Source organism: Eumetopias jubatus, unplaced genomic scaffold (genome assembly GCF_037043125.1).
Source record: "Eumetopias jubatus isolate StellerSeaLion01/CBP00866 unplaced genomic scaffold, mEumJub1_p1.0 scaffold_7, whole genome shotgun sequence".
Classification (NCBI taxonomy): domain Eukaryota; kingdom Metazoa; phylum Chordata; class Mammalia; order Carnivora; family Otariidae; genus Eumetopias; species Eumetopias jubatus.
The window spans coordinates 119440270-119464155 of record NW_028274813.1 but is presented as its reverse complement, the minus strand read 5'-3'; the positions used below and the strand labels follow the sequence as shown (position 1 = coordinate 119464155).

General features: G+C 47.8%; 1 protein-coding gene across 1 annotated transcript; it reads right to left on the bottom strand.

The window, feature by feature from the left end:
* Positions 1-24: 24 nt before the first annotated feature.
* Positions 25-9376, bottom strand: CFAP161 (cilia and flagella associated protein 161). The gene is made up of 7 exons (XM_028089397.1): positions 9308-9376; positions 8442-8531; positions 7639-7871; positions 6338-6422; positions 2628-2786; positions 818-891; positions 25-241 (listed from the first exon to the last, which is right to left on the bottom strand). Exons 1-7 carry the CDS (start codon positions 9374-9376, stop codon positions 25-27), a joined length of 927 nt encoding a protein of 308 aa, XP_027945198.1.
* Positions 9377-23886: the final 14510 nt, after the last annotated feature.

Sequence of the window (23886 nt, the reverse complement as noted above, 5' to 3'; positions counted from 1 at the left end):
TTTTTTGAGCATGCGTGCCTGGGGTCACTGAGCCCCAGGGTCTGCACCCTGTTCTGGGGCTGGGGTGTCCCGCTCCAGGGCTCGGGTGTCCTCTGCCGGCAGCTTGGGCACGTCCAACATGGTGGACGAGTCTTTCCGGGGGTTCCCAGTCACCAACATCCAATGGTTCCTCGGCTTTTCCACTCTGTGTGAATCCAGATGTGTGTGAGCAGCCACCTCCACTTCCTTTCCAAAATAGGTACTGGGGCAAGAAAGAACGGACACTGGTTGGAAACGGCTCTGGGTGAGTAGCTCTGTCCACCCCGCCCCCAAGCCCCAGACTCGGGGTCGGGGAGGGTGAGCGCTGTGACACGTGCTTACTTGCCGGACGGTTGACCCTGCTCGGGCAATGATGGGGGGCACAGGGTCCCGTTATAGCTAAAATCCTCTTGTCTGGGAAGGACTTGTGGGACATGAGGGTCTCGGGTAGGATTTGTCACACCATCGAGTCCTTTGTGACAGCACTTCATCATCAAAGGACCTCTTGTGTGTGTGGCCACACTCTTTGAATCGAGCTGCTTTGGGCACCTGGGTGGCTCATTCGGTTAAGCATCTGACTCTTGATTTCAGCTCAGGTCATGGTCTCAAGGTCGTGAGATCGAGCCCCATGTAGGGCTCTGTGCTGGGCATGGAGTCGGCTTGAGATTCTCTCTCTTCCTCTCCTCTGCCCCTCCCCCACCAAAATAAATAAATAGATAAAAATAAATCGAGCTTCTTTGCTTACAGGTACACCCCGCTCCCCTATTCATGGCATCTTGCTGAACCAAGCAACATGTACCTTAAGAACAGGTGTCGGTGGGCTGCCAGTCCCCGATTTGTGTGGCAGTGACTGAGGAGAACTTTTGCATTTGCCTTTGAAGATGAAGAGAGTGTGTTATTTGCATTACCAACTAAGGCCTCCAATTCCTAAAGGCAAACATTTGGAAATACACTATATATTCATTTAAATGTAGTCCAAAAAAATAGAGAGTTGGAATAACCTAGAAGCCAAACCATAACAGATTGATTAGATACAGTGTTGCAGGTGCACACAGAATGGAACATTCTAGAATCACTCAGAGCCACACTGGAGAAGATCCTTCACAACATGAGATATAATCAGTGGTGTTTTTAAGTGGAGTAGACAAGGATATTGCTGATGTCCTATTTTGTTAAAAGAATTTAAAATTAAATAAAATAAAAAGAGATGATAAACATCAGCAGCTTTCTCTGGAAGGTGGAATGAATTACTGGTTATTTTCATAATATTTGTTGTGCTTTTCTGATTTTTCCTTCAGTGAGCATATATTATGTTTATAATCAGGAAAAAAATACATATTATTTCAAACTCCTGGCTCATGGAAGCTAAACGCTGTGTGAGGAAGAACAAAGCCCTCGCGCACTCCAGTGGGACTTACTCAGCATCAAAGGATGCCCACATCAGACCAGGCCACCCTGCACCCACGAAGGGTCAGAGCAAAAGCAAGACCGCTCTGTGATCTCCTCCGAACACAGACTAAACGTGCGCCTTGTCCAAGCGGCAGACCACCCGACACCTGCCCCTCCCGGCTAATGTGAGCGGAAGCTGCGTCCTGACCAAGGACAGCAGGAGTCTCCCTCGGGCCGCCCTCCCACAGCTCAGCTGTGCTGAGATGCCCATCACCGAATTACTCCCGCTTCCTCACAGCATCAAGAGCAGAACCCTACTTCCTGGGAAGCTCCCTAAATCCCCCAACCAAAGCTCAAATTCTGGGATGCGTCCTTTGTGCCACCTGCCTCCTGAGACACGCCCCTCCGTGCGCCTCCAGCCCTGCCGCAGCAAGCGAGGGAGCTCACTTCTCCAACCCCAGCTGCTCCCGGCGGCTCTGGCTGGAGGGCACCAGCGCAGCAAGGTGGTGAGGACATGAGGCTCCCAGTGTGCAGACGGCAGCTGTGTGCACGTGAGGCCTGAGCAAGTAGAGGGGAGCTGCTGGACCGGCCGCGACCACGACAACCAGGCACACACTTGGGAGCCGCTGGGAGCCAGGCACTCTTCTAGCGAGCACAGTGAACGCACGGACCAAACCTCATCAGCAGATACTATCGTCATCCCCGTTTCACGGAGAAAGAAACTGTGACGCTAAAGGTTGAAATCATGGAAATGGGAAGCAGGTTCCAGGAGAGCAAAGCATGGCAGAGGCCCGCTGAAGAGAGCAAATGCGTCAGGCGGGCAGCAGTGTGCACCATGGGTCAATCCTCCGCACCAGAGGAGAGACCCTGCTGAACCCGGGTCCACCTGCAGAGCTCGGCAGAGAAGCGCACTGTGCCGGGCAGGTGCCGGGGGGCCTGGAACTGGGGGCCCCTTTCTGGGTGGCCACCTCCGCTAGCCAACCCTTCCAATCCATGCCCGTTGCAATCCCACGCTCTCCCCATGACTCCCAACAACCGCTCACTGCATCAGGAGCAAGAGCAAAGCCTCTGGCCTACCGGACCTGCCTTCCCGTGAGGACCGTGCCTGGGGCTCCAGTCCTGCAGGGCCCAAGCTCTGGGGAAATGCCCAGCAGTGAGAACGGCAATGAGAAGCCCCAACATACAGACCCGCGGAAGGGCTCCCCCTGGGCTGCACTCACCGGCACCGGGAAGCCTTCGTACTCCAGGCGGAGCTGGGGGTCCAGGAAGGCAGCCTGCCAACAGTTCAGGTAGGAGGCCTCATCGGTCAGGTACACCTCCTGGAGCCAAGACCTCTTCGATGACTTCAGCAGGGTCCTGTGATCACTCGATAAATACAGCTGAAAAGGACAGCACACGGATGAGCTACATCACAGGACTGGAGAAGCTGGGGGAGTGAACGACCAACTGGCTGGGTGTCAAGCGCATCCAGAAGCAGTTTTGGAAAATCCCATTCCTGCTGATTGTGAGAACACTCAGGTTTCCTCCACTTTAGAAATGTCATCTCAGAATACTGAGGCCACCAGCCCCCTCTCCACATCGCCTCCACCGCTTTGCCTTCCTTTGGGTACCAAACCCACTCTCTCCTCCTCATCCCGTCCCTGCTCCCCGTCCTCCTTTTCAGGGCTCAGGCCTGGACCACGGTTTTCCTTCTTAGAAATGGTGTTACACGAAACTTGTTGCATGAAGGGTCCTCACAACCCACACCATCACAGCCGACATTCGCTGTGTGCCCCCGAGGGGGCCCGTGCTCCACTGGAGCTGACGTCCACACGTGGGACTTATTTCAGCAGCTATCTGGCCACCTGTAACTAGGCCAAGAAGTACCCCATCCTGCAGAAAAGTCAGAAACGTTAGTTGCTTGTTAGTTCTTTACTGATTGACCTTCACCCTGAAGCTGGAGGCTGTTTTTGCCTGTTTCTGTAGGTTTTCATGTGCAAAGCTGTGCCATGAGGCATGGGGAAGGCATGGGGAGGGCAGAAATGAGTTACTCTCTTCAAGGCCTTTCCTGACAGGCAGTAGAGTGACGGAGGATGGGACTGGAAGCACCTGTAAACACCTGTGAGGTATGGCTGGCCAGCAAGGGTGCGAAGGGTGGCAGGCAGGCACAGGTGAGGACGCATGCTTGCCCAGGGGCGCAAGAGAGGCTCCGAGGAGGAGGCAGTGTGGTGCCGGGAGCCCAAGGGGCTGGCTGCACGTGGACAGGGACAGCAGAGACACGTCACAGAGGGCCTTAAATACCACCATGAATAGCAACACTACCCAACCTGAGCTCCTAGAGGATCAATCTGGCAGTGTGCGTCTACCACGGTCTGAAGTCAGGACAGACAAGAGAGGTCAACCCATGGGGACCTGGACTGAGGTCCTGGCATTGAGGATGAAAACACAGGCCCAAGAACACTATGAAGGGAGACCCATGGGCATGACCATGAGCTAGACATAGGCAGGGAAGCGGGACAGGCCCAAGACACACTTAGGCTTGACTCTCAGTGATCGGGGAAATGTCAGGGAGATCCAGAGCAACTGGAAAACCCAGACTTCAAATGGCAAAGAGTATCTACTTCAAACCACAAACGCCCGCTTTGTTAATGTAAAGAAAAACAATAATGAATCAGGAACAAATCTAGAAGGCCAGTATTCCCAGATTTTTTTTTAATGACTGCCCCGGAAACGCTTGCTAATTCAAAGATGAGGAACGGAAATAAGAGGATTTGAGAAGAGAGTGAATCGTCATCCCTTGAGAATGAAAGCACCGTCTACGGGAAGGCATAAGAAAATCAACTGGAAAACCATTAGAAATAATAAGAGCGAGGGATTTCATCAGAGGTGAGTCTGAACATCATTGGCGTTCTTATATTTTTGTTGCAGATGACAAAGGGCCTCCCTACAAGGAGCATCCACAATGGAAGATACTGTGGGAACAACCTTAGCGAGATCAGCGTCAAATCCACGGGAAGAAAACCACAAAACTAGAAAGAATAAATGAATAAATGGTGAGACATCTCAGAAAAAGAAGTGTCGTAAAGCACTAAATATGTGAATTTATGTAGTTTTCCAATGCCAATCGAAATGCCACGTGAATTTTTTTCCCCACAGGGGCAGAGGGATTTGCAAAAATAATTGCCTTTAACTGAGAGGTTAATTCCTAATACAGTTTAAAGAAGTGTCATGAGAGAGAACTAGCCGAATGAGCTGTCAAAATATATTATTATATTGTAAAGTATAATTCTAGAATAAAAATACACAATTTGAGTTGAAAGGGTTAAGATAGGAAGCTCAGAGACAGCATGCAGTATGTACAGTGATGCTAAGGGGGGCATTGTGTGTCAGTGAGGAAAGGAAGACTTATTCAAGAAATAACCCAAATGCAGCTAATTAGTCGTCTGGGGGAAATCGCATGTCTGCATTAGAACCCTGTCTCAAAATAAATCTCAAGCAGATAAAGAACAAACAGGAGCGAAAGTTAAACTTCAGACACCAAGAAGTCGACACAAGTTCTTCTTTTTATGGTGTCTCTGGAACAGACTTTATAGGGCACTGAGCAATGGAAGGAATTACGAAGGAAAACATGGCTACATTTTACTCAAAAATATATTAGCACAACTATGCTTTAAAAGCCAAGTAGCCAAAAAAAAATAAAATAAAATAATAAAATAATAAAAGCTAAGTAGCAAAATGGGTGGAAACATTACCAACAAAATGACAAAATGTTATAATCTATGGAAAAGCAGATACATAAACACAAATAAGTACAGGGACAGAGGACAGATGACTTACAGGGAACAAAGATGGGAGAGTTAAGGACAGTACTGGGGGGAAGAGAGAAGGAAGGGGGGACGGGGGAAGAGAGAGCGAGTGACCAGAAATGGTGTATCTACATGTTACGGTGCTTGTAACTTTCCCTGTATTTTAAATCTGTTTTGGGAAAATAAGAGTGTAAAAGAAAATAAGCCAAAATGTTAGTAGTGCTAATCTCTGGATAACACAACAGGGATTTACTCCCCCTCTTTCAACAGTATGGTATTTTCTGTAATTTCTACATTTAAAATCAGGCTGCGCTTACCACCTATGGTGTGTAGGGGTTTAATTGGCAACGCTGATTTGTCTTGGTGGCACAAAAGGTAATAATGCTACCTCAAGCTTTGATTCACTGAGAAATGGTAAGTGGTACCCATTCTGCACTCGACAGCTGAGCGACTTGGGGCAAAATCACCTGACCTCGTGCCTCAGTTTCCCCATCAGTAAAACTGGGGTAAAATAGTCCCTAGCTCAAAGACTTGTTTGGATGATTAAGTGAATAGATGATAGATAGATAGATAGATAGATAGATAGATAGATAGATAGATAGATATGGCATGTAGTAAGGGCTAATAATCCCCATTTTACAGATGAGGAAGACTCAAAAAAGTTAAATGACTTATCTGAGGTCCCACCCCATAGAGAGACATCTCAGCTTGAGTTAGACCCAAATTTATATGGTTCTGTGACCCTCCTAATCCCCAAGGAAAAGAAAAAGATCAAGTTAAAAAAAAGTAAAAAAAAAAATAGTTATCGGGTAACATACCTCGTTAGCATTGGGGACATTGACCCCTGTGAGATGATGATTAATTAATCCAACCATTAACTTACAGATGAAGGTGGCATAAAATTTTGCTTTTTGTCAGCTGCATTGCAGATTTTTCTCCCTTACTCCTTAGCATCTAAGGGTATATTTTTGTCATTCAAAAAGCTAGAAGGAAAGAAGTGGCCCGAGAGCCGGGGGCAGGGGCTTGAGAAGCCAGAGGTGGAGCACGCACCTGCAGAGTCCTCTGTCCGCTTCCCTAGGCGGCCCTGAGCCCACATGGAAACAAAAACTCCCGGCCCCAAACCGCCATGCACCGTGATGACTCACCATTCTGTCTTCAAATCCTCCCCTTATGGCAAGGCAGAAGTTCTGTCCATATCTAAGGACTTGACCCATGGCATTTCTGTCTGCACTGTCAGTGAAGAGTAAGCATCATGTCAACTCTATTAGAATCGTTCTACATTCTATTTGTTTGCATAGGCAATTTTGTTTATAATCAGTTTTCTTGATAATGTATATTCACACATAGTAACTGATTAAGTAGCTAAACATTTTCAAAATGGTCCTTTCTTTGGGTCTTCAAATCCAGCTAGCACCCTGTCCCTGTCTCCTCCCACAGCCGGCGTGCGGAGCATCCCTTCTTTGTGAGCACGTCACGCTGTCCTCCACCGAGGCATTCTGGTCGGGTGCGTGGGCATCTTGATAAAGAGCCACACCTAATTAGGTGTACACACTTAATACAGTCTTCCCTCCTAATCCTCCAGGACACAGAAGTTGTGGTCAACTTTTGCTTGTCTTGACATAAATTATCAGTATTCGAAGGAACTCTAAATTAAAGATTTAAAGGAGGGACGCCTGGGTTGCCCAGTTGGCTAAGCGCCTGCCTTCAGCTCAGGTCATGATCCCGGGGTCCTGGAATCAAGTCCTCCATGGGGTTCCTTGCTCAGCGGGGAGCCTGCTTCTCCCTCTGCCTCTGCCCGCCGCTCCCCCTGTTTGTGCTCTCTCTCTCACTCTCTCTCTCTGACAAATAAATAAAATCTTTAAAAAAAATAAAGACTTACAGGACTGGCTATATTCTTGTCATCTGAACATTGCTATCATTATTTAATTAACAAAGTAAAAGCAATACTTTTTCATTGTTATTATCTATCTGTTCTCTAAGGATTTAGTTGCCTATTTCAAGATATCAACTACATTTTTGGTAAATAATTAATTATAAAATAACAAATTCCAGGGAAAGTGCCACCTTGCACCAAACTATTTTTGTTCTAAAAATAGCGACATCAAGCACACCGAAAACACTCAAATGAGCTCAAAGCATCCGCAGATGTTATTAGAAAAACCCAGCTTCTAGGCAGAATATGATTTTAGTTTCCTGGATCCAATACTTTTGAATGAAGCGTCTATAACTGAACACAAATTAGCAGTGATCCTCATGTTCAAGGTGAAGGGCGTGTAAAGGTTCCCCAACAGTAATCCCCAGGGGAGACGGCAAGATGGGACCAGCACAGACACTCTCCTATCACCTTTACCTCCAGGCAGCACGGGCTCCAGTCCCAGGGCTTCCTGAAGCTCTGAGTGAAAACATACTTAGGATAAACATGAGCTGAAAATTGAAGTTTCTCTACCTCAAAATGATAAAAGTGTTTCTGCCAACGGGGATCTTGGTTGGAGCTGCACTCAGGCCACAGGGCACCTCTAAGTCGTCACTCAGGTGGGCTTTAATTTCATCCGGAGTCATGCACAGGCTCAGGTCCCCACCCAAAAACAGATCAGCTTCTGTCTCAGGGTAGTCAGGATTCACAAGCATCACTTTGTCGCCACAGTGAACGTATCCATCCTCGGTTATGGAAAGCTGCATCTACAATTTAAATAGTTTTTCAAACCAACCATGCACATCCTCATCAGCCAGTGAGGAGACCACTGCCAGATACACCTTCTTTCCTTCACTGTCGAGGACCCATTTCAAGAGGGGTCGTAGCATTCGGATGACTTGCAATAACTCAAGTTCCTTCAAGTCCTTCATTTTCTTCCTTTTCCTGCTGCCAACCCCCTCCCACTTTGCCAAAGTCCCCCCAAAATCCCAAACGAAGTAAGAAAGCCGATGAAACATCACACAAGCTGACTCCACTATTAATTTATTCAAACTCCCTGGAAATGTCTTGAGCACCAACTAAGGGGCGTTTTACAGATTCCTGTACTGATCCGCTCATTTCTTATTTTGGAAAATGCGGGTAAACATAATTAAGAGCAGATTTCTCCTATGTTTCTAAATTCGTAGGGAATTTTAAACATTGTGGTTTTCAGATCTAAAGGAAAAAAAAACGGTATTTTCCAAATGGTAATTCATTTATGGAACGTTTGCTTGCTTAACATACATTCACACTTAATTCGATAGAATTTTGAAAACAGTGCTTAAATTTAAAATTACCGGTCTCAAAAGATTCTCTTTGAGTCTCCTGTTTCTCTGTATGAGAAGCTGTCCCTTATCTCTCTTCTCCAAGAAGTCCTTCATGACCTCCTGGTGAAAAAGAAAATGAAGGAAACCCAAAAAGTCTACAATAGTCCTCAATTTACAGACACTGGTAGCTTACAGGTCAGAAGAACATCAAGCTGAAAAAGCAAAATTTGAGAAAAAGAAATGTGAGCGTAATGGGAATGGTGGAAATTGGTTTAGTTTCATTTTAATCTTTTTACTTCTTTGTAGAATGTTTGAAAAAATAAGAAAGACACACACAAAAAGACAAAGAAACATCATCCTCCATTACTCCATCCAGAGACAATCATGAATAACATTTGGAGGCCATGTGTCCCCAGCAGAGGTCTCCCCTGGTTGTCCACCCCAACCCCACCCCCAGCTAGATGGGACACCTGATGGCCCAAGGCCTGAGTGTAATGTCGGGGGAAAGGACACCCCAGGGACACCTAGGAGGGTGTGTGTATGATGGGGTGGGGGAGTGGGAGGGGGGCAGTGCCTTCACATACAGCCTGCCTCCTCCTGACCCCGACCTCAGCCTCTGAAACCCTGAAGTCTGTGCGGATGGAGGGAACTTGGTAGGGCACGCTAAGGGAGAGGCACGGAGTTTGGGAGACCAAGGGACCCCTAGAAAGAGTGGAAGGGGGTGAGACCTGGATTTGTGGGACAGCAGGTGAACTTCCCAGGGCGTTCAGATCCGGGTGGGATGTTAGAGGTAGTGGGTGTCTGCCGGGTGAGAAAGGAGGCCCCGGCCGCCGGACTTGGGGCGGGTCGGGAGGTCCCTGAGCAGTGGGCGAGCCGCGCCGGCCACACCTGCGTACCTCCTCCAGGTAGATGTCCTCGTTCCAATTGCCCATTCGCACTCGCGGACCATACAGGTTCTGCGCCATCCTGCGGTCTCAGCCAGCGGCCCCAGCCAGCGGCCCTTGAGCTGGCTCCCTCGGACACCGGCTGTGTTAGCGTGCCTCGTCGCCGTGACAACCGGCCCAGAGCGATTGGCCAGGTCCGGGGCCTGCTGGCCAATCAGTGGCAGCCCGGGAGCCTGGGGTGGGTGGGGGAGCGGCGCGTGGCCAGGGGTGGGGGGCGCTGGAGGGATGGGGGAGTAAGGGCGGCACCCTCCCTGCCTGGAGTCCGTGATTTCCCCTGAATTTAATTGCAATGCAGGCAGGTGGACAAACTCCAGCCCTCAGGTGCTAAACATTAAAAACATTTTTTCCTTCTTTCTTTTTTTTAATCCAAAAGAAAACTGCCCTGCAAGTAAAGTATCCCTCACTTGTTAAGGAGCTTTTGAATGGAACCACCTTAACCCTAAGACAGTGCATCCTCCATGCAGAAATTTGGAAACCAAAGTAACATGGAGGAAAGAGGGAAGGGAGAATTACTCACAACGTCAGTGCCTCAAAAGTGAGAAATCTACCGTGTACGCATCTTTCTGTTTGCAGGGTTGAGGCAGTCCTATCTCCATGGGTTTTACAGCATTCCCCCCTCTTCCTCCTCCCTAAGTCTCCAAGTGACAGGACAAGCCTGTGGCTTGCAAGAACTTTTGATAAAGCTAGAATATGCAGGAGCCAACGTTTTTTGGTTTTGGTTTTTTGTTTGTTTTTTTTTGTTTGTTTGTTTGTTTTTTTAATGCTGGAGCCAACGTTTTTAAAGCAGTATTTTATGATTAGGAAGAACAGGCAGTTGCCTTCGGACTACCTGGAGCTTGCTGCTGACGGAATGCACTTGGTAGTTGACCTTGCTTAGTGTCTATTAAGATAACACAGTCATGAAGGACACACATCCTTTCCTCCCTCCAGCAAACCCAATCTACAAGAAAAGGTAATTCATGAAAACAAATCACCATAGGGAGAATGGGACACGTGGCATTGCAGACGTGCTGATGAGGGGCCATAGGAGTGCAAGGAAAGGTTCATTTCTGCCTTGGGGAAGTGAGGGGGTGAGAATCAGGAAGGACACCTGGGGGAGACAGCTGGCCCGGGAAGGGTCTCAGCTGACGGGTTGCAGCACCAGGTACGGATGGGACATCTCTCACCCTTCTGAACCCCCTAGCTCTGCCAGCCCACCAACACGTTCTAGGACACTTCAAAAGGCTAAGTGGGACAAAGACGGTCACATAGTATCCCGCTGAAACGGCATTTGATAAATTAAGACATTGAGGCTCAAAGGAGCTAACATCTCTTTTAAGTTCAAAGTGCTAAAAGTTGCTCAAGGCAAAGACTCAACCTGATTTTCTGATTCCAAAGTTCACGCTTTCTCTAAGTGTTTCCATATTCCCTATAAAATCAGGAATATCATTAGGCAACTTTGGTCTCCAGGTAATTTAACAGAGTTCTCAGGAGTCGGTTATTTGATAAGACCTTATGCCGAGGGAGCTTTGCTCATCTACTTCCCTTGTGCCATTATTGGGAAATGAGTTACATTGCTGGTCATCGTAGGCCCAGCAAACACTATCTACATGTTGTTGTGAAATGGCTTTTTAATTCAGTCAGGAGAAAGATACAAGCACACGATTATGTAATTACAGACGGCCTTGTCTTTGCTGACGGTCTTCATTGTTTTGGGCGCCCGATGTAACCTGCTTTTCCCCGAACACCGTCTGTGTTTCTCTGAGGCAGGCCTAGCAGCACATTCTCTCAGCCTTTACGCACCTGCTTATTTTGCCTTCAGTTTTGTAAGATAGTTTACTGGATACAAGATCCTTGGTTACAGTTTGTTCTTTCAACACTTTAAATATGTCATCCTCCGGCCTTCTGACCGCCACTGTTTCTAGGGAGAGAAGTCAACCATTAACCTCATCGGGGTTCCCGTGTGTGTCTGTGAAGGGTCATGTGCGGTCTTCTGCTCTTGAGATGATCCGTGGCTTTGTCTTTCATCCCTTGACTGTGGTCTGGAGGAACTTGCCTCCTATCCATCCCACGTGGAAGTCATTGAGCTGCCGAAATGTGTAGATTGTTTTTCTCATCAAACGTGGGATTTGCCATTATTTCTTTGAATATCTGTCTGCTCCTTCCTATCTCTCCTCTCCTTCTGGAACCCTGTTATGTGTATGGGGGTGCACTTGATTAGGTCCTACAGTCCTCTACAACCCTATTCAATTGTCTTCCTTCTTTTTTTCTCTCTGGTCTTCAGATTGCATCATTTCCATTGCTTTTTCTCAGGTCTTACTTTCTTTTAGGCCAGCTCAGATCTACAGTTCCACCTGTTTAGTGAGTTCTTCATTTTGGTCATAATGCTTTTCAGCTCCAGAATTTCTGCCTGGTTCTTTTCTATCGTTTCTTCATCAATAGTCTATATTTGATGAGACATTGCCATCATACGTTCCTTAAATTCTATCATCATGGTTTTCCTTAGTTCTTTGAACATATTCTTAATTGCTTTGGAGTCTTTGCCTGCTAAGTCCAACATCTGTGCCCTCTAAAAGCCTGCCTTTTTTCCTGAGTATGGAACACATTTTCCTATTTGTTGGCAGGGATCATAATTTTTTTGTTGAAAGCTAGACATTTTCGGTAATGTAGTATCGTAATTCTAAATACTGATTCCCCACTCCCGGTGCTTGTTGTTTGCTTGCTTGCTTTCGAATCTGGTCAGTGACCTTGGCTGGACTAGTTCAGTGAGACCTGTTCCCAAGCAGTGTGCAGCCCTCCGATGTCACCATTGAGGGGTACTGCCTTGAGCATGTGCAGAGTGCACTGACTGACCCCCCCTGCAAATGACTCTTAATATGATAAACAAAGTACCGTAAGGGAGCATCTCACAACTTACAACACAGGTGGATTTACAGGTCAGGTAATAATAACAAAATGCTAAACAAACATGCAAGAAGCTTCTTTTTTCCTTAGTTTTCCTAATTTTTACATTCATTTTTGAAAAATTAAATAAAATGTTTATTTTCTACATGATTATATAAAATGTTTATTGTATAACCCTTGAAAACTCTAGGCCATCATTCCTTCCTCTTTACAGTTACTATGATTTTGATGTAAAGCAGGTATGTACTAGAAAACATATTTGCTATTTCTTTTCGTGAGTCAATAAGACTCTTGGAAAAATTTAATTGGAACCTTTTGTTCCTTACTTGTGAAACATCTGGCAGGAAAAGAAAAGCCGAAGAAAGACTTGGACACGATCATTTTTAGAAAAGTAGGACAAAGTTCAGATATTAGGACCCCAGAGAAATGAGAGTTATGGTCTTAGAAGCCAGTCACTTCCAGGGTTCCAAAGAATAAGTTTTAAAGTCCTCGCCGGATGACAAATATCGTTAAGTCATCCTAATATAGGGAAAACAAACGAGATTAATGCTCGTTTCACTCAGCTTTGTGAGAATCACTATCTCCGAACCTGGGTTTTCTTCCCCAATAAAAACTCTTCAAGGATAAAGTCATCCTTTATCTTGTTACTGATAAGTCTCGAGGAAGCATTTCCCAGATCGTCCGCAGTGTGTTGATAGGTGTGGAGTGGGAAGGGTTCTGATGTCAATGTAGTTAGGCAATGCTGGGTTAGAGACACGTCTTGATGGTAGCCCTCCTTGGAACCTTAGCCATGATGGTGTCACCCTAACCCTACAAGGGAATGATGACCCATGGCATTCCCCAAGCTGATTTCAACATGGGATCCTTTTTTAAAGGATCATCTTTGTAAGACCAGTGTTTTACGACTGACCCAGGGATTTTTGTGAGACTCAAATGACATAATAATATGAAAACCAGGTAGGATTTGGCCATACAGATGAAAGAGCCCAGGAAAACACTTCGCAGACAGGGGAGGCAGGGTGAGGTCGGTGCAAAAACAGAGACTCGGGGAATATCTAAAAGGCCAAAGAGGAACAAGGAGCAATGAAGGAGGGTGGGGGTGGGGGGAGGTGGTGAAGGGCCTATAGCACCAAGGTGGGAAACGGGGACTTTCTTCTGTAAGTAGTGGAGACCCACTGGCAGAGCCCAGGTACGCCTCGGAGATGTGCAGAGTCCCTTCCAGACCACTGCCATAAGGCGAATATTGCAATAAAGTGAGTCACATAACTTTTTTGATTTCATGCAATAGCATGATGTCTAAAAAAACAATGTATATACCTTTATTGCTAAAAAAAAAAAATGCTAACCATCATCTAAGCTTTCGATTAGTCATAATTACTGGTCACAGATCACCATCACAAATCTAATGATGATGACCAAGAAGTGTGAAATATCGCAAGAATTACCAAAATGTGAGACAGAGACACGAAGTGAGCAGATGCTGTTGGAAAAATGATGCAGGGTTGCCACAAACCTTCAATTTGTAAAAAATGCAGTATTTGCGAAGTGTAATAAAATGAGGTGAGCTTCCAGAGCTGGTGGAAGTTTTGCTGGGGCCACAGGCTGTTGCATGGACTTCGGGCCAACAGGCCGGCGGTGCGCAGGATCCCCGGTTAGGAGGCAGAGATTGTCGCCTCTAGGAAAATAACTGTGCCCTCGGGAATCCATTCATTTCATTCGACCAAGATTTGCCGCGTGCCAAGCATTATGCTCAGCATTCGGGAGGCAGGGATAAATGAGACTCTCCTGCTTTTGTGGAGAGTCGGAAAGAGGAGACAACATATGTGAGGCATGTTGCCAAAGGCCCAGTAAGGGCAGAATTCTCCGAAAGGGCCTCGGCAGGTATTTTCTCACTAATAATAGTCCTTTGATAAGGTGGGCGGGGCCACTAAGACTACATAATCATTGTTTAATGCCTCATCTAATCAGGGCTGTCCATTCCAATCTTCTCCAAAGAACACAAGGTAGCAGCTGACCAAACAAGGGTCTTCTGGTCCTTTTTGTCTCCATCTGTTCTCCCTCCTGGTTCCACCAGACTCCCGGAGGAAAGACCCCCACCGATGCACCTATAATTCTCCCCAGCCAGACATGAGCCCAAAGCCCAGCATGTGGCACAGGGACAGACCCGTGGGACTTAGTTCTCTCAGCTTCCCCTTGTCCCCCTTGCAGCCAGTGGTCAGTGCCCCTCCATTCAAGCTGACCTCTTAGGTGATATGCTTGTATGTATTCTGAAGTCCCCATAGTGGAAGAAATTTCCTTCCTTGCACAATCCTGACTTCTGCAGGGGGTGGACCCTGTGACGAGGAAACCCTTTTCTTCTACTCAGCACGCTGGTGGGTCTGGAAATGCCAAGGTGGACCCAGGGCAGGGTGTGATAGCAGGAGAGAGAAAGAGGCAAATGGCCCTGCCTAAAAGAGCAGGAAGAAAGCCAGTTTCCCAGTAGGGAAAAGCACATTCTGAAAAGGCAGCCAACACCCAGAGGCAGGGTGACCAGAAGAAAAGAAGCCCCCCAGGACTCGTGAAATCCAGGGAGGACTTTGGGCTTCCCAGAGGCATGAAGGTGGGGTGTTAAGCCATCTCTTCTGGATCTCAGAGATCCAGGGGAGGCCCTCTAGCTGATATTTAGACTACAAGAGGATCCCTCTCTTTTAAAATCACCAGAAATTTATTTCAAACTCTTTCCCTCCCCGCCTTTTGAAAGCAGGGAACCCTCTTTTCCAACAAAAGCAAAAACAGAACTCAGTTACATAAAACAAATAGATTTTAAAAAGTGATCTTATGGTTGACTCCAATGGTGAGCCCCCAAACTCCCCCCTTGCCCCACTGGAGGGCCCTAAGAGTTTGCAGATCTCGTTTATCCCCCAATGTTACAGGTGAGGCTCGCGGAGCAGGGCTCAACCGCAGAGCTGTGAACCGGGGCTCCACCAATGCCAAGTGTGTGCCGCTCAGGCTGGGACTTCTCTGCTTCCCGGCCCTGACCAGCCCCGCCGTGGGACCACGCGCCCGCTCGCCTCTGAGCCTCGCTCGTCTTCCTCGTCAAAAGAAAGAACGTTTGCCAACTAAAAGCCAGTGATTGTAAAAGCGTTCCAAAAACATTGCAATCATTCAAACACTTATGTTACAAAAGGACAGAGTTAAGAAATGAACCAGTTCCAGAAAACCCTCCCAAATACCGGGTAGAGGTGCACAGAAGGGAATCAATACAAAGACCCATCTCCCCAAACTGTCAGCTTCTCCAGCTCCTTTCATCTGTTGGGAAAAGACAGGGTGTTCCGTTGTTTCACAAACAAGAAACCGGAAGCACGGAGAGGTTGTGGGAAATCCCCAAGTTAGCATCAGATCCAGAACTGACACCCCCCACAGAACGCGGGAGGGAGGGGAGGGGAGAAAGGAGAGAAAACTGAAAGTTTGGCCTCGAACGTTCACAGCGTCCCCGGGCCCCAGACCGCTCTCGCGCACATCATTTCATTCGGTGCTGCCGTTACAAGATGTGGGAAGATAATTCTAGGTCCTGTGGCTAGCTCTGTGGTTTCAAACTCGGGCTCTGGAGTCAGACCGCCCCAGTTCAAATCCCGGAACCAACCCCTCGCAGGCTGTGTGACCCTCGGGCAGAGTCACAACCTCTCTGTGACTCAGTTTCCCCATCTGTAAAATGAGGAAATCTTAATACCCGTCTTCCGTAATTCTTGTGATGCGTCAGATGATGCGTGTAGCAGCCTTGACATGGTGCTCAGGTCCTTCCCGTAAGGACTCCTGAGGGGATTGCTGCTTACTGCGTAGGAAAGACTGCCGTTGACAGGGACCCAACCAAGTAGCTTTCTGTTTGCACGACTTGCCAGTTTCCAGTTCAAGGGAAACTTCATTTGGCCAAGGGGCAAACAAAGACACAGCCAGGGGGCGAGAAGCGTCTAAGGTCAGACACCTAGTGTTGTCAGAACAGGAGCCAAAACCCAGGACTTGTCTTCTTCTTTTTTTTTTTTTAAGATTTTATTCATTTATTTGACATAGAGAGAGACAGACAGACAGACAGAGTGAACACAAGCAGGGGGAGTGGCAGGCAGAGGCAGAGGGAGAAGCAGGCTCCCCACAGAGAAGGGGGAGCCCGATATGGGACTCGATCCCAGGACTCCGGGATCATGACCTGAGCCGAAGGCAGACGCTTAACCAACTGAGCCACCCAGGCGCCCGGGACTCATCTTCTGTTAGACTGTAAGGTCCCAAGTAAGAAGCTGGAAAATGAAGCGAGTCTTCAATACACGTTCACGGATCGACGGCAATGGCAGCAATGCTCAGCACGAGGGTTCCGCGGGGCACAAAGAAGGATTCCCCACAGGGAGTTCATTCTCCTGCTCTTGGGGTGAAATCCTTGGCCCCAGCAGGGTGGCCTGAACTGCTCCAAGGCCAAGAGCCACTGCCAGGCAATGGCGAGGCTGGAGCCCCGGACACCCTGACCCCAAATCCAGAGCTCCCTGGATCCTACAACTGTTACACTCGCCAAGAAATGGGGAGAGAAATGACACGCACAGCTGTCCTTGAGTTACGGAGTCTCTCCTTCAACTGTCCATCAGGGAGTCCTGGGAGCCCCACTAAACTGTGGATTCCGTGAAGGCGGGGACCTTCTGTTTACCAAGACCTCACAAATACCCTGAGGATACCTGGGAAGCCCTTTTATCTGCTGTGGATGAGACAGGAAATCGTGGTCATGCTTCTGGAAGGCAGTGTTGCAGGTTGTTATCAAAAGCCTCAAAATGAAACGTCTATATCTCTAAAGTCCACTTTGGGGATACGATACCAAGGAGATGTGTACTTCCACAGAAACAAATTGCAAAAAGCCCACAACCCGAATATCCAATAATAATGGGTTGTTTCAGTAAATTACAGAGCATTTACATTTTGGAAGGTTACGCAGCTATTAAAAATCATAATATAAGAACAATATTTAGTGATCTGGGGAATGTTTGGAATATATTAAATGAAAATGGGATTGCAAAATAGTTTATAATGTAAGACGTCTACTTTGTAAAAATGTGTGTCGTGGGAAAAAACAATGTAGTTTATAAATATATGTGTAGAGTATGTGTATACATTTATATGTGTAATATGCATGTGCGTTATATAATATCTAATATTATATATAATCATATACATGTGTCATCTACATGTACATAATGCATACACATTTAAAATCCTTATATATGTAGCTGATGGGGAAAGGGCATGAAGCTTTCTGTGTGAGCCTGCAATTCCTTGTAATCATAAAAGAAGAAAATCTTCTGAAAGCACTGACCCAGTGGCATTCCACACCCACCTACCCTGAAGCCTGACTCGCATCACAGCGGCAAGAATCGTCCGTAGCTTGTCTCAGGGGTGGGGGAAGTTAGGACCAAGAATGGGAGCCAGTTTTCTGCCCCAATTCCTCCAAGCACCTCGCTCAGCAAATGTGTGTGGCTTTCATACAATCACGTTGGACAGCTTCTTGCACTCGATGGTCGCTGTCATTGGGAAGAAGAGCTTCTGCGGACCAGGTCTTTCCCGACCTCTCCTTGGGGGGACTTTGAGCCCATCATTGGACAATTGCGCCCTCATGTGGCAGATCTGGAGTATAGCTTTCTGTCCGCTGCAAGGAAAACGACATCTTCCCTCGAAGTGATAAACATTGCGCTTGAGAGTCAGCCACCTGTCAAGAGCCTAGTAAGCCATCATCCACACAAGTAGTCTCGGCTTCCTCCCCATAGTAACGCTGTTTGTTAGGTTCCAAGAGTATCCAAATATTTGAGGTCCCCAATACAGCGCTTTTACTGGCCTTGATGTTTCTTCTACTTGGATCTCCTTACTCAAAATCCTTCTTCTCTGTGTCATTTCTACCTATTCACCAAGACCGACCCAAAGGCCACCTCCCGCAACAACATCCCCAAAGCGCGTTAAACCAGGCCCCCTCCTCGGGCTCTCACGGAGCTTTGTATTTTCTCTGCAAACCACTGTTATGCACAACTTTTCTTAGCCAGGAGCAATTTGGACTCATATGAGCCCCACGAGGACAGAGGTCTGTTGTACCAGTGGCGTAGCCTTCACACCAGCACAGTGCCTGGCACAGAGCGGGGGTTCGAGACACAGCTTTGCATTAGCACGTTCCTCCCGGCCAGCACTCTTGGGACCAGACATGGCACAGGCCGGGACAAGCATCTTACCCCAGTTATAGACATAAATGTTAGTCCCTGAAAATCCCCGGCTACTGAGTAAACACCGAGCCTGTTTGCAAAGGGACTCAGCAACCTCCCGTCTGCTTATGGCCTTTGAATGAACGTCCATCCACCCAGATCTCACGTGAAGCCGGAGGTAAGCATCCGCGTTAGGCAAGCCTCAGTTTCCCCAGCATCATGGCCTCATTGACAGGGTGCCTTCTTTTTCCTCGAGTACTCAGAGCATGCTCTGAACCTTGGGAGCAGGCAGAAGACCCTCTCTCCTACTCATCCCAGGCGATTCGCTGTTCCTTCCCTTCTGCCCACCAGCTTCTGGAGTGACCGTCCTGGGCTCAGCTGCTTTGTCGCCTTCTGAGTATCTGCGATGTTTTCCCAGGCTCATAGCACATCCTGTACCCATGCTCACAGATGAGGCACACCCCCCTCTCCACCCGGGTCTGGGAGCAGAAGGTGACCAGGGTTTGTCTGATAAATAGATTCCTCTGTTTCTGCAATGTGGGTGGGTACCCTGGGACAGGCTGAGCAAATGCAGGGACTGTGACCTAAGCCAGTCTGAGGGCCATGCTGAGCCCTTGATGGGGGTTGGCCACCATCATCCCGGTCAGACCCCAGCCTTGTGAACTGAAGTCAGAACACATCTTATTACAGGAGCTGTTCCCTTTCCGGAACGTTCCCACAGATGGTGGCTACAGGCCATGCCGAGACAGTGCCAGAGCAGAACCCCCAAGCATCTGCTCTCCTACCCCTAGCCCCCATGCATTTGGCTTCCAGAGAAAAATCACCATGGAACACGCAGAAATTTCCTCTCTCTGCCCTTGTTTTTCCCTGGAAAAATTCTATTTTTCATAAATACCCACATTCGCTTAATAAAGACTTTTTAAATGCCTACTGTATGTCAGATAGGGAAGTCTCTTGTGGCCTTGAAATGAGCTTCCATGAGACTCTGGAAATCCCCTGGAGACCATCATGCTCAGTGTGTTAAGAGAAGAGCCCCTCAGCCCCTGACCCCTCTCATCCACTGCTGGGGCCATCCTCTTCGAGGGCCTTGGTCAAGAGATGTCAAGATAATAAAAGTTCATGTCCTTTGGACCACGAACCCTATTTGCAGTTTTTCTCTAAGAAGAATGACCACACAAGCATAAAGTCTATGTATAGACTCAAGCAGATGCTGAAAACAGCCCAAAACTAAAATAAAATAACCTAGATGTAAATCCATAAGAGATTGGTTTAAGTAGATTATGTTACACATCTACAGTGAAATATTATACACTGCCCTAAAAAATAACGGATGTCTACATGTATTTATATAAAGAGATGCTCATAGGGCCGCCTGGGTGGCTCAGTCATTGAGCATCCACCTTCGGCTCAGGTCATGGTCCCAGGGTCCTGGGATCGAGCCCCACGTCGGGCTCCCTGCTCCACAGGGAGCCGGCTTCTCCCTCTCCCACTCCCCCTGCTTGTGTTCTCTCTCTCTCTCTGTCAAATAAATAAATAAAATCTTTGAAAAAAAAAGAGAGAGAGAGATGCTCGTGTGTACTGGATTGAATGTTATGTCCCCCCGCCCTCTCCCTCATAAATTCACCTGGTACCTGTGAGTACAACATTGTCCACAAATAGGATCTTCGCAGATGTCATCAACTTAAAATGAGGTCATACTGGATTAGGGAGGGTCCTAATCCAGTGATTTGTGTCCCTATAAGAAAAGGGAAATTCATACACAGACATACAGGGAAAACACCACTTGAAGAGGGAGACGGTGTGCTGAGCGATGTGTCCACAAGCTGAGGGATGCAGAGGGCTGTCAGAAACAACCAGAAGCTTGGGGAGAGGCATGAAGAGGCTCCCCCTCAGAGCCTCCAGGAGGAACCAGCCCCACCAACACCTGGATCTCAGACTTCCAGCCTCCACACTGTGGTAGTCCCCTGGTTCCTGCTACTTTGTTTCGGTGGCCCCTGGAAGCCGCGCACCATGTAAATAGCGAAGTAGATCATATCTTGCACACTATGATGTTATCTATGTAAAATGTCACCATATAAATTGGTGCCCGTGTATGGAAGCCCAGAGGGATGCCTGGAAGCATGTCTGGCAAATTGATTTGGGTGACAATCTCTGAGTAGTGAAATTTGGAATGATTTTTCCTTATTGGATTTTTTTCATGCTGCTTAAATTTTTTACAACAATCCTGTTTCAAAAACAATAAAGCTGTGTTCATAAGACAAGAAAATGAACATATCTATTCGCCCGGGCTGCTGTCACAAAATAGCGTGGTTTAACCTCTCATAGTTCTAGAGCCTGGGAAGTCCAAGATCAAGATGGTTTGGTTCCTGGTGAGAGTGCTCTCCCCGGCTTGGAAATGGCTGTCCTCTTGCTCTGTCCTCATATGGCAGAGACGGGAAGCTCTGGCGTCCCCTCTTCTCCTAAGGACACGAATTCTGTCATGGGGCTCCACCCTGTGAACTCATCCGCAGCAAATTATCTCCCCAAGACCCCACCTCCACGTGCCATCACAGTGGGGTTAGGGCTTCAGCGGGGTTAGGGCTTCAGCGGGGTTAGGGCTTCAGCATGTGAATTTTCACAGGACAGGGACATTCGGTGCATGACAACCTGTGTCCAGCGGATGGCAAGAAGGCGTGAAGATAATCTGGTTATCCTCAGATGCAGGGAAGAAACTCTACAGTTTACAGTCTATCCTCTCAGTATTCTTCAAGCTGAATAAGCTGTCTGCAAAAGACAGAGCAGCTTGGAGCTTGCTTGAGGTCCCGGGCTCTGCAGGTAGGTGGGGCTGGGTGCCAATCCGAGCTCACTGGGACCTTAAGCCACTCAACTCTCAAAGCCTCAGTAACCTCTGGAAAATTAACAGACAAACATCTGTCTCCTAAGGATAGCCTAGCAATCCAATAAGTAATACATGGAAGAGGTTTCCATGGTTACGGGCAGATAATAAAGGAATACTTAAAGATACATCAGTTATTTATCAATAAAACAAAAACTCCCTGTCTAGGGGCACCTGGGTGGCTCAGTCAGTTAAGCATCTGCTCTCAGCTCAGGTCATGATCTCAGGGTCCTGGGATCAAGCCCTGTGTCCCGCTACCTCCTCTGTGGGGAGTCTGCTTGTCCTTCTGCCTCTGCCCCTCCCCCACTCATTCTCTCTCTCTCTCTCTCTCTCTCTCTCTTTCTCTCTGTCTCAAATGAATAAATAAAATATTTTTTTAAAAAATTCCCCATCTGGATGGGACATTTCTGGGCCTCTGAGCCTGCTTCCTCACTTCTGTCCCGCGTTAGGGGAAAGAAAAAAAACAAACATAGAGAGAGAGAGAGAGAGATGCTAAATCTAACTCTCTTATGATTTTAGTGACTTTATTGATGATGTCTGGATGCCAAGGAAAGGAGCAGATGATACCAGCACAACCTGCCACCATCCTGCTCACACTTCCTATGGCTCTTCCATCTTCAACCCAACAGGTAAGCTTCCTGGACGCCCACGTAGGCTGGTGACAGCCCAGGTCCCATGGCTTCATTCATGGTGAGCAACCCTCCAGCCAGGCTATATCCCCAAGCTACCTTGGAATTCAACAGTAAATAACACCCCATCTTTACACCTAACTCTAGGAACCACCGACTTCTCACTAGCTCTTCATTTGGGAGCATAGTGATTCCTCCCAGTAGGTTTTAGCTTTTCCAAACTTCCTGTTTGGAAAAGTGTAAGATTTGGGTACAAGCCTTTTGTTAATAATTCTTTTAGACGGTTCCTCGGTGTGTGATCTCCAAAGGCAATCATTCTAGAACATTCCATAGAAGGTTAGACTCGTACCTTGTAACTCACGAGTGTCGCATCCCTTTGGCACTGTGTAAGGCCTACTTGTGGGAAAGAACACCTTCCCTGTGGCTCCTAGCTTCCTTTAGTGTGTCCCCTTCCGTGTCTTGAGATTTCTCATGTTCAGATGGGGGCTATCTAACTTCATTTCCTCACCCCACCTTCGTGGGGGACAGAGAACCAGTTCCCATTGTCCTCAGCTCCCACCTGACCTCATGTACTCGGCGCATGAAGCATGAGTGGGATCAGGGCTGAACTCAACTCCCCAGCCTGTTGACAACAGTATGTCTGAATTTCCAGAAATGTCTGAACTCAGTTACTCCCACCAGACCGGAACACAACCATGCCCACTACTTGCCTCTGACGACTTGTCCAGAAATTCCAATTTCACCAACATGCACCTTCCCTGTAAGTTCTATCCAGGAACAGGGACCGATCACCTCTCACAGAATGAGGTGGAAATGAAATGACCTACAGCCGAGCTCTGCCTGGCAAGCGTCTCCATCTCTTCTGTCTGGGGTCTCTGCCTATGGCCTTGCCAACCCCAGTGGGAAGGGCTCTGGTTTTCAGGGAGCTGCTCTATGGGAGGAATCCAGAGCAGCTGGGCAGGACTGGACCTACTGGGGTGTGACTCCAGCCAGCCAGAGCCCAAGATCTGAAACTCTTTTCTAAAAGACAGGGCCTCCTGGGTGGCTCAGTTGGTTAAGCATCCAGCTCTGGACTTTGGCTCAGGTCCTGATCTCAGGGTCTTAAGATCGAGCCCCACATCAGGCTCCGCGCTGAGTGCGTGGAGTCTGCTTAGGATTCTCTCTCTCCCTCTGCCCCTCCCCTCATTCTCTCGCTCTCTCTTTTTTTTTTTAAAGATTTTATTTATTTATTCATGAGAGACAGAGAGAGAGAGAGAGAGAGAGAGAGAGAAGCAGGCTCCCAAGGAGCAGGGAGCCCGATGCGGGACTCGATCCCAGGACCCCGGGATCATGACCTGAGCCGAAGGCAGATGCCCAACCATCTGACTCGCTCTCTCTCTCAATCAATCAGTAAATAAAATCTTTAAATATATCAAAGATGCAACTGATCTATCTGGCGGAGGGGTTCTCTGAGGGGTTTCAGTTTGCCAGATCTCGAACTGTGCCTCGATCTGCCTCCTCCACCAGGAGGTTCTGAATTCCCACTGTCCTGGAGGTAGCTTCCAGAAGTCCAGCCTCTGTCCCTCCGCAGGCCTGAGGTCTCCAAGCAGCCTCCATGCGCCCGTGCCTGCTGCTGTGGCTTTCAGGCTCCCACCAGGCTTCTTTGCATTTGTGGGAAAATGAAAACCTGGGGGAAGAGGTTGGCAGAAAGCCTCTGTCTATGGATGCCTCTTGGCAGCATTCCACTCGGCCAACTCCCCTTTCTCATGCTGAATTCTACTGCTATTTTCTCTACGTTGTGGGAGAATTCCTGCCTTTTGTTACTTAATTAAGAGTCTGTTTGTTCCTTCTTTATCAGTGGGAAAGACCTTGACCTCCAGCACACATTAGCAGTGTGTTTTGAACAGGGTTTTGTTCCTCTCTGGACCTCTCTTTTCTCATCTGTGAAATGGGGATGGTAATACTTCC